General features: G+C 39.5%; 1 protein-coding gene across 2 annotated transcripts; it reads left to right on the plus strand.

The window, feature by feature from the left end:
- Positions 1–2,100: 2,100 nt before the first annotated feature.
- LOC143881603 (ethylene-responsive transcription factor RAP2-12-like) lies at positions 2,101–7,419 on the plus strand. Of its 2 annotated transcripts, none has more exons than XM_077384785.1 (3): positions 2,101–2,480; positions 6,052–6,900; positions 7,083–7,419. In XM_077384785.1, exons 1-3 carry the CDS (start codon positions 2,243–2,245, stop codon positions 7,088–7,090), a joined length of 1,095 nt encoding a protein of 364 aa, XP_077240900.1. In that variant the 5' UTR covers positions 2,101–2,242; the 3' UTR covers positions 7,091–7,419. The 2 variants fall into 2 exon arrangements, with proteins under 2 accessions (XP_077240900.1, XP_077240899.1); XM_077384784.1 differs by having other exon boundaries at positions 2,105–2,480; positions 6,052–6,960.
- The last annotated feature ends 3,800 nt before the right edge of the window (positions 7,420–11,219 follow it).

Genomic DNA, 11,219 nt, shown 5'->3' on the forward strand with positions numbered 1-11,219 from the left:
GTGATTAATTCAATGCAAAGCAAAGAATTTAACTAGGGCTCGACGTGCCATGAATCTTCTTGAAAGTGAGAGTACCTTCGGAAACAAGTGGTTGCATGGCTGTCGTCAGCTTGTGAGTTTGGTCAAGTACCTGTACTGCAACGAGTGCAACCGTTCGTCTTTAGTTGTCATTATTGAGTTTGGAACCTTGAATAGACCGGTGATGATTAATTAAGAGAGGGAGAGGTGCCAGTACTTTCATTTTTTTTATTTCTTCTACTTCATTCTTTTTACATCTCCTTTGAAGTCACAGTTCTAGAAGATACCGGTATCCGTCTTTCTATGTTTTACGTGTTCAACTGTTGGTTTAGTATGCATTCAATCTTTTTACATCAGTTAAGGGAGTGAGTTAGGTAAGTTCATTTGTTCGAGGAAAACACTTCCAAAACGGATTCCAGTACGGGAAACAAAAAAAGGGAGTAAAAATGACCGGTGATTTGGTCATTTTCGCGATTCGAGCCCTCTTTATTGATTTTTTGTGGACGTGTAGCTATGATGTGTCCCCATCTTATTTTACAAAACGGGAATCCGTTTTGCTAGCAATGCTCTTTGTGTTTTGCTCTATCTATTATGTTGAAATTATATACCTGTCCGTGCTTCATGCTAAAATACAATTGTTAGCAAGAGGCTGGCCTTGCCTTGGGGCGTGGTAAAATGAGATTAGTTCAAGTCTCTAATTAAAATTGGTTTCTCTTGTGATAAAATGAGATTAGTTAAGAAAAACTTTCTTTTTCTGTCTTCCTTTTCCATAGATTCTGAATTAGATTACGCTATTAAAAGTGGGGATTAAAAGTAAACACCAGTGCAATAAGGACAAATTTGGCAACTTTGGCTGCACTGAAAATTTTATGGTATGGGGTTTTCTTTTCAAGTTTTTTCGATGACATATCTTTATTTGAAAAGCAAACTAGCTAAATATAGTTATAAAATGTTGAAAATTTCAAATTTAATGGAAAAATCCTTCATAACCAAACATGCTAAGTGATCAAATCAATAATCTTTTAATTAGCAATGCTAAAGAACTAGAAGCCAGAGCCTTGAGTCATTTTTTTTGTAGGATATATATGATTTGTCACAACATTGGCTCCAAAAAAAAAAGGGAAGTGGTATATTCACCCCTCACTCTCTTCACTCTCCAGTGTATTCATGACTACTCTTTTTACACTAAAGGGGGTGGCTAAGTGAAGAAAATAAGACAAATATATAATCCCCTCACACCCACACCCATGCTCACACGCACACAAACGAACGTATACTCATGGTGCAACACGTGAGCCACATAAATCATGGCCTTCGGAATATAGGCCACAAATGCACGCCATGCCTGCTGGGCTGGTGTTCATGGCATGCTATATTTGCCTCGTGTTTAACCCTACGAAATCCGTTACTACAATAAAATATTTTCCGATAAAAAAGAAATCGAAACGAATCAGGATGGCACATTGCTATCATGCACATCATTTCCCTAAACGACGACAAAAGAGAGAAACTCTAAACATGCAAAAGGACACGCTCCGCGCGACAAATTGAATTAAACGTCCCATTCTGCAACGCGTTTGGTTAAGAAAAAACTATATTTTCTCCTTTTATTGGTATGTTAATGTCCCCTAATAAAAGACATCCAGTTTATTTTATCCTTGGATAGGCTTGTTATCTTCAGTTCACACACTGGTTATATACTATACAAGTAATGTAGCCAATTCTATAGGTTTATTCAAGATAAAATTATCGAAACAGGATAACCAATCCTAGGAACCAATTACACCAAGATTTCTATCCATATGGAGAACAGCCTTAATAGAGATATTAAGAGTTGGATACATTTTAATGAGACAGAGATGGAATGATGAGTCATAAAAGAAAGAAGGCTTCAATAACACAGTTCTTATGAGGCTAAGAATTACATTCAGTTGAATGGAATGAGTTGAACCCAAGAGAACTTTAGAAAAGAGAGTTCAATGAACCTTGTATTTGAAAAACAATATAGAATGAGACTTATGGAGATACTTCACTTTAAAAATCACATCAGTCCTTTCTAGAACGGACATTTAGCTCTGAAATGTTGATTTTATTTTGTTCTGATTTTTGCCGATCTAAGACCCTCTTTATCGACACGTATTCTCTCTATTTCCCTATCTATAAAAACCCAACCATTGTACAGTCGCTAGTCACAAAAACCCTCTAGTTTTTTTTCTTTCTCAATATGTGTGGGGGAGCGATTATCTCGGATTATGACCCGACGAAACAAGCGCAGCGAGTGACGTCCGATTATCTCTGGCCGGAGCTGAAGAAAATTGCCGGAGATTATTACTCAAAACCTCTGGGATCACCATTCTTCGATTTTGAAGAGGATTTCGAGGCTGATTTTCAGGATTTCAAGGACGAATCGGAGGAGGAAGACTTTAAACCCTTCATCCTTCCACAATCGGATTTCTTTCGAGGTATTCAAGTGATTTGCTTTTAGGGTTTTGTATGTTTTTTATTTTTTATTTTATCTTCTCCCATTTTGCGAAATGGGTTTTGTTTTTCTGCCTTGTTTGGAGTGTCTTCTTTTTTCTCTCTCCTTTTTATACTGAAGTGGGTTTGGCTTTTAGTTTCTGTTTTCTATGTCTTACTTCTTCTTCTTTTTTGTCGTAGTTTTCTTGCTTTTTCCAGTGTTTTTTTTTTTTTTTCTGTTTTTCATAAGACGGATCCATCTTGTGCTGTTGTTTTAATCTTTCCTTCTTGTGCTCTTGTTTTAATCTTTGCTATTTTCTTGAATCTTGATTAGGCTTTCCCTTCGATTTCTTGTTTTGCTTCATCAGAAAATTTTCGTAACCAAAAGCCCTAGGATTGATTGAACGCTTTGCTTATTTAGGCTTAAGCCCTTTAAACCTTTCATGCAAGGGTCCCACGTAGTCCCATTCCTATGTGAGCTCCTAATTAGGACCATAACATTTCACCATGCTTCCGCATCCGCAGTCCTCGTATCTCACTCTGTGGTGGTTTTCAATCTGGTGTTAGGTATCCAAAGCTGATGGGATGCGTTAGACTAGGCCCTTTAAACATGTCCCATACCATGCTGGGTCCCACCTAGTCCCATACCTAGGTAGGCCCCATTCACGACTGTGACATACCACCACACTTCCGCACACTCCGTCCTTGGCGGCCCACTATGTGATGCCTTTCACTTCGGCCTTTTTCCCGGTGGCCCTTTCCATAGGTCACAGCTTCCACTGCAGCCCACTTTGTGGCAACTTCAACGGCAGCTTTAACTCTGACTTTTTACAAGGTAGTCCTCTCCACCGGTCACCCATTCCACGACTCGAACAAGGGACGTGGTGGCTGGTCTGATACCAAATGTTACGAACCCGAATCGGTTTGCGACATGATTAATCTTGTTACTCACCTTAATAGGTTTGCCGTGATTGATCTTCTTAGAGGGAAGATCGGCCTCTCGACCCACTTCGAAGGAAGGGTTGGTCCTCCTCTGTGTGCGGAAACACACTTTCCGGAATAAGTTTCTTCGTTGATTTGAAAAAAGACTGTGTGCATCGTATTCATTTCAAATGGAAAACCCACTCTGCAGTCACCTGACCACTTCCTCTAAAACTACTACCCTATCTAATCTAGAAACCATAACTCTTTTCTATAAGAATCCCTACCCATACCAAAGAACTAAGAAAGCAAATCTCACAAACTACAAAATCTAATCTTATATATTCCACCCCAAGCAGGACCCATCTAGCCATGTAACATTTCACCCGCCTTGAAATCAACCTTGTCCTCAAAGTTGGAGATTAAGCGTTGGCCAGTTGGTAAAAAATGAGATCTTCTTGTGCAGGACTTTCTGAAATTCTTCCCTCGCCATTTTCTTATTCTTTCTTCCCTTCTCATTTTCTTCCTCCCTTTGTCTTACAATGAGTCATCGTTTCGCATGTCGTCATCAAAGGCTGCATCATCTCCATCTTCAAACGAATCTCATCGTGTTGTTCATCAAAGCTCTTTTACCGTACTTTTTAAAAATGATTGATATTTTGACACACAGTTGGTCTTGGATGAGGATCTTCTCGATAACGTTGGAAATGTTGAGAGGAATGACAGTTTTTTGGCGACGACCTTATCAAACTTGACGAGACTAAAAATCATCTCTGCCTTTTTCTGTGGCCTTTTCTCTCTCTCTTCTATCCAATTTCTTCAGTTCTTTTTCTTCTCCACTTTTTCTGTTTTGTTTTTCCCGCCATACTAGCCTTCTCGACGGTGCTCTCGTTGAACTTTTCATTCAGCTCCTTCAATCATGAGGCCTCATCTATCTTCACCCCAAGTGACTGTGGCATTTTGTTGAACTTGGCATTCATAGAAGCTGAATGTCTTTTTATCTCCCTCCTTGTCTCATCCCACTGATTCATTGATTCTTCGATTTTCTTTGACATGAGGCCGGATCGACCTACTCTGACACCAAATGTTGTGTACCTAACCAATACGCAAAAAGCTCCACAGCTGATAGAACGTGGTAGGCTAGGCCCTTTAAACCTATCCCATACCATGATGGGTCCCAAAGTCCCATACCTAGGTAGGCCCCCATTCAGGACCATGATATCTGGCCTCTTTTTTTTTCCAAGCACCCATTTCCACAAGTCGGAGGTGGGCGGCCCATTATGTGGTGAACAAACTTTTCACTGTCGGTTACCAATGATGCGTGGTGGCTACTCTGATACCCAATGTTAGGTACTAACCAATACGCCAAAAGCCCAGGGACCGATGGAACATATTAAGCTAAGCCCTTTAAAACTATTCTATACACCCAGTCTCATGCCTAGGCATGCCCCCTCTTAGGACTTAGGACTGTAACATATTTGTGTGTTCTTTTCTTTTGTTTTAAAGTTTGGTAGTTCCTTGTAATCTCCTATTTGGCATACCATTTTATGGACCTCTGGATTATGCAAATAATAGTTTGGCATTTGCTCCTTTTTGGCACATTGTTTTAGGATTTTACAATCCTTCATCTCTCTTTATCAGTTATAGAAACACTCCCTTTCATTAATCAAAGTGCGGGTAGATCACCTAATTTATAAGAATATTTTCATTTTTGGGTTCATTATAGATTTGGATTTTTTGTGCCTTCCAATTTCTTGTTTTAACCACTCTCTTTTCATTAATCAAAGGGAGGGTAGCTCACCTAACTTATGCGAATATTTTCATTTTTGGGTTCTTTATAGGTGTGGATTTTTTTAATTCTTTTGATTTCTAGTTTTAACCCTATCAATTTTAAGGTTTTTGTTCTTCAAAATTTCTCCCCCGATCGAAATAAAAACTCTTATCCTTTGGTCATCGAAAACTCCATCCTTTGGTCATCGAATCGGGAAAAAGGCAAAAGGGAAGTATTTTATTGCATTATTGTTGTAGATTGGTAGCCGTGTTCATCAAGAACTTAATTGACAAGGTAATATTTTTCTGCCTCTACCCTTTGGTGGTTTTATTCGATTCTCTTTTGTTTTTTTTATGGGGATTTGCTAGGGACTTTCACAGAAAGGCATTTCGTGACTGGCTGTTGCATGAGAGAGTAGCCACAGAGGTTCACTTTTCAGCAGATTTTGTCTTCTTCATTTAATTCATCTGATGTGGCTGATCTCTCATGCAACACCAGCCAGCCGCGAAATGTCTTTCTGCGAAAATCCCTAGCAATCCCTTTTTATGAATTATAATTGTCTTCTTAAATAGGAATTAAATTAAAACAAACATTGAGAATTCTTATATGCATGCATGCACATACATACAAGGAAATGGCACACCCTGCTCAAACGTTACTCATGGGAAAAATACGTTCTTTTATGACATTTTCTGATGTAAAAATAGGGCCAGAGCTTAACAATATAAGGTAAATAATAGTTTTAAAGAAACTTACATTTATGAGATAACAGCTATAGAGAAATTTACAGGTATCAGATATATACACACAATATTTTTTCTGATGATTTCTTTGTTTTCCAGTGCATGTTTTTTTTTCATTTGTATTATTTACATACTTTGCAGAAGAAACTACTACTGTAAAATCAGTAGAATTAAATGGGCCTACTGAGAAACCTTCAAAAAGGAAGAGAAAGAATCAGTACAGGGGAATTCGACAGCGTCCATGGGGAAAATGGGCTGCCGAGATCAGGGACCCGAGAAAAGGAGTTCGGGTATGGCTTGGAACCTTCAATACTGCTGAAGAAGCTGCAAGAGCTTATGATGCCGAAGCTAGGAGGATCAGAGGAAAGAAAGCCAAGGTGAATTTCCCTGAAGAATCATCTCCCCTGGCCACTCAGAAACAGCCCATGAAACTGAACTCTCAGGAAGTACTGAAAGCAAATTCATCTGAGAAACGTGATCTTAATGAAACCTTCAATTTCAGCAACAACATGAATAATGATTTCTACAATACTTGTGGGTTTATGGGGGAAGACTCTGTTGAGTCCACTGGGCCAACTGCATTCAAATCTTATGTGCATGCTGATGGTGAGGGGGTGAATTTTTTCTCAGATCAAGGGAGCAATTCTTTTGATTGTTCTGACCTTGTATGGGAAAAGGATCCCAAAACACCGGAGATTACATCCATTTGTGCGACAATATTTCAAGATGGCGAGTCTGAATTCGTAGAAGATGCAAACCCGAAGAAGAAACTGAAGAGAAATTCTGAGAATGTGGGGACGCCGGGTGAAAATATGGCAACGAAACTGTCTGAAGAGCTGTCAGCCTTTGAGTTTTGCATGAAATTCCTGCAGATCCCTTACCTCGAGGGAAGTTCGGACCCTTCAATCGAGAGTCTTATTGGTGGTGATGCAACTCAGGACAGTGGGAGCTCAATCGACCTCTGGAATTTTGACGACCTGTTGAACGCAGGTAGTGGTTACTGAAGATGCTGGTTCTGCTTGCTACTGCTCTGTGAATAAAAGATAAAATGTCAGTAAAAGTTCACCACCTCCTCTTCTCTTGTCCTCTTAATCCTTATTCCCTAGATACTTTTCTTGTTGGGTTTCTTATTTACTTTTTTCAGTCTTCTTGAAAGTTTCTTTTTGTTTCAGGAATCTAATGTTCATGGTGGAGGAATGGAGGACAGATATGCTTCAGCTATGATGAATTTTCAGTCAGTCTGCTATATGGAGGTGTGGGTATAGTTTTAGATTGTTGTGCTTTTCTAATTTACTTAGTAGTTTGGGTATTTGAATTTAAATAATGTGTACGAGGTGATCTGATGAGATGGAAACTCATAAACCCTTCTGTTGTTTGTTCCTTTGTTATTGTCGGTGGGATGCTTCTTCCTTTGTTTCTTTCTTTGAATAATGAATAATATGTATAAGGAAACCCATATATTTTAACCTATACCTCAAAACCTATATATTTGAGCATGGAGTTCTGTTATGTTTCTGCTGTAAATCCATTGTGGTTTCTTGGAGTTTTTTTAACAGGAATGTGGTTTATTGGGGTTCAGCTTTCTTTAGGTTTATATGTCCAAAACAATTGTTTTTCTTTCTATTTTTTGCCATACCATGATCAATAGCGTGGCTTTCAGAAACTAGTCCTTTATCCGCCATTTCAAGGGAAGTGATATATTCGCCCCCTTTTCTTCCCTGGGCCACCCCCTCGTATATTTATGGCATGCTTCTCACACTACCAAGGGATGGGATGGCCCGGGGAAGAACAGAGGTATCATGTTCTCATATTGTGATATGGTACGGCCTACCATCTTATACAATGTTTTGATTGGGTGGGCCCACCATTTGCACCCAGTCCCATGCATATGGTGGGCCCACCATTTTACACCCATCGGTTGGCCCATCTCCACATCAAATCATGGGTCCATCATTCTAAACCATGATTTGATAAAGTGGGTCCCGCCAACTCTACTCACCCATGCATCAGTTGGTGTGCCCAGATACACTGTGCCCCAAAAATGGGCGCCCATAAGATGATCCTAACTATTCTTATTAGTGGATGTTTAAAATGGATGGCATATTATAGAAACCTTCACGACAGCAACATATAAGCATGCTAGTTGCAGTCCTCCAAGTTCTAGCTTGTAAAATCCTGGATTATACAATCCATGATTTTAAAATTCTCGTATCCGAACGGTCCTTTAGAGATGGAAAAAAAAAATCGTATATGGTTTGAAGTCACTGGAAAAAAATATAAGGACTTAATTGTACTAGCTTAATTTTATTTCTCACATCTTTTAAAAAAAAGAAGCATCAATTTCAAACAAAGAAAAACGCAGTTTATATGAGCATCTTAAAAGAGAGCACTTGCCCTCTTTTAATCAAATATAAAGATGATGTTAAATACACAATATAATTAAGATTGTACGCTCGACCGTACTTAAAGTTAGGTACGGTAGAGTGCCAAATCACATGGGTCCTACATTTTTGGTGAGCATCTAAACCATTCATTTGCAAGGCCCCATCATAGATAGGGTGCATACCAAAAATCAGCTCCATAGGATCATCCTAATCCATCCATTTGTGGAGGCCAAAATGGACAGACAGTGTTTGTCCACAAATTTGCCCATTTTGGCCTCCAGTTTTGGAGGGGTTAGGATGATCCTATGGAGCTGATTTTTTGTATGCACGGTGTATATATATATATATATGAAGTCCTCTTTCAAATGCCTACTTTGAACGTAGAGATACGTTTGGAATTCCGATTTTTCACATTGCCGTACAGTTCATTTTCGTAGGATGATCCTAACCCTCCAATCTATAAGGGACCCACGGTGTAGTTAAGAAACACACAAAAAACGGTGGTGGAAGCTAGTTTTTTTGTGAATGGATCCACTGGTTGCATTTAATGGTGTGAGAAAGCATTCATGAAGACTCAGTTTTATATTACTTCTATAGTGAAACTAAATATTAGAGATTCTCGGGTATAATTTTGAGGATTAGTGAGATATTTTAGGCATGAGCCATCGAAAGCAAGAGAATGAAATCTCGCGAAGATAACAAGAGATACAAACAAAATAGGATAATGCTCCTTTTCCAGTCGGCACGTTAGGACTCTTTAGCGGAAGTCACCATGAAAATAACAACAGGGAAATGTTAAAAACAGAAATTACCTGGCAATACATGTTGTGGGGGGAGAGATTTACGGGTACGAAGTAGAAAAGCTATTGAGAGAAGGAGAAATTTTAGGATGATCTCTGATAACGTATCATTCCCACACGTTTTGGATATTTAGTTAGAGAATACGTTTAGTTTTTAACGTTACGAAAAGGATGTTAGTGATTTTGGATTTTCAAAATCATGTGTTTTGCATGTTTTAGTGTTTTTGAAAATGTTTTATCAAAAGCGTTTGGCAAAAATAAAATATTTTCTTGGAAAGATTTGCTTTTACAAAAGGATGTAGAATTGTAGTTGAAAAGATAGTCCCGTACCGGATGAGAAAAAGGAAAGAGAAGGGCTTATAAAGCACTACACTTCTCTAATACTTGTTGATTGCACATTGGGTTGAACCCATGGTTGGACCCGCGGGACGGGGCAACGCATCGTTCGCACACCCGTGCGCGCGGCGTGGACAATGGGCTATAGGGTGCATAGTGGCGCTTTTTTAGGCGCACTTTGCACTTCGCACGAGCGATTGGAGCTTTTAATTTTTCCAGATTTGATCTGCACCGTTGAATCAAGATGAATGCACACTTTGCACTTCGCACGTGCGATTGGAGCCTTTAATTTTTTCAGATTTGATCTGCACCACTGGATCAAGATAAAGGTGGACCGGTCGGATGGGTGGGTCAAATAGTTCGTAGGCCCATCAAGCCAAATGGTTCGGTTGGGTTGGGCTTCGTTCGGGCCTAATGGTCGGCCCAACGGGCCCATAACTCCAACGGTCAAAGAGTGTGATCAAATGGGTTGTGTCCCTTCCCCCAACGGTCAAGTGCCAAGGGGGTGCGATCCACACCATAGATGGTTGATCTAACGATGACTGGGTTGGAGAGAGGTTTTACTCAAACCAACAGTCACCTCTAGGATCGATCAGGACCGTTCAATATCAATGGGTGCGATCTGACGATCAGATTTCAAACATTCTGGAAATGTGCTCTGTAGAGGTGTTTTTCACACTGAAAAGACACCAGGTGGTCTACAAAATGTGCAGAATTCAGTCATTTCATAACAGGAAAACGAATTTACAATTCTGACAGACTTTACAATTCTGACAGACTTTACACTCTCTTCTACACTCCTACAAAATCCCCAAGTATTTCTACATACATTTTTTCTTTTGTTTACTGTTCTAGATTAGAAACAGTATCTAGAAATTTCTCTAAGGCTTGAAATTTCGGAAGGGCATTTCGGGTTTGATTCCGCTAGTGCTACGCGTCATCAAACATTAGTAGGGCTTCCCTACTAGGCTTCATTGTATCTTGGAGTCAATTCGCAGATCCCCTTTGCACACTACTAGTGGGGGCGAATCTTGTCTTAAGGAAAGTGATATCACGCCTTGAAGCAACAAGTTTCTGTTTTCTATCAACAGTACCCTCAATTTTTTTTCCAACAAAGGACTCTTCACATTCTGTTGAAATTCTACGAATAAACAGATGTGTGAATAAAGAGAGATTTTTGGAGGATAATATCTCTGCTAAATTAAAGGGACTTTACTGCCGGTTTAATAGAAACGTAGTGCTGAAATATAGAAATTGGTAGTACATACAGATGATGCGTGTATATTTTTTTTTGTATTAAGTGGTCATACACAGGCTATACACAGAAGATGGGTGTGCCGCGGGATGCAATGGGTATTGGATAGAAACCACGTTTGAGTGACGTGTAAAACTGCCAAGTCGGATGGATAAGAGACGTTCGAAAGAGGGGGCAAAAACGATTAACACCTTCTTTAAAGCTCTTCTCATAAAAAAAAGCTGAATGTGGTATGCAGAGAGGGTGCCACGTAGCGCCACCCTAGCTTACCACATTCAACATTATATATATATATATATATATATAAGCTCACCAAACTTATGGTGAGCTTAAGCGCCCCAATCACATGGGTCCCACATTTTCTGTGGTGATCCAAACCATTCATTTGCAAGGCCCTATCATAGATAAGGTGTGTACCAAAAATCAGCTCCATAGGATCATCCTAACCCCTCCATTTGTGAAGGACAAAAATGGGCAGATTTGTGGACAAATAATGTCAGTCCATTTTGACCTCCACAAATGGATGGGTTAGGA

The sequence above is a fragment of the Tasmannia lanceolata genome, unplaced genomic scaffold (assembly GCF_043159265.1).
Source record: "Tasmannia lanceolata isolate RefF3 unplaced genomic scaffold, GAP_Taslan_0.1 ptg000007l, whole genome shotgun sequence".
NCBI lineage: Eukaryota > Viridiplantae > Streptophyta > Magnoliopsida > Canellales > Winteraceae > Tasmannia > Tasmannia lanceolata.

Bases quoted from the DNA above. Each gene is read 5' to 3' on its own strand.
- LOC143881603 (XM_077384784.1), top strand. From the start codon at position 2,243: ATGTGTGGGGGAGCGATTATCTCGGATTATGACCCGACGAAACAAGCG. The intron at 2,481-6,051 runs GTATTCAAGTGA...CATACTTTGCAG, and splicing joins ACAATCGGATTTCTTTCGAG to AAGAAACTACTACTGTAAAA.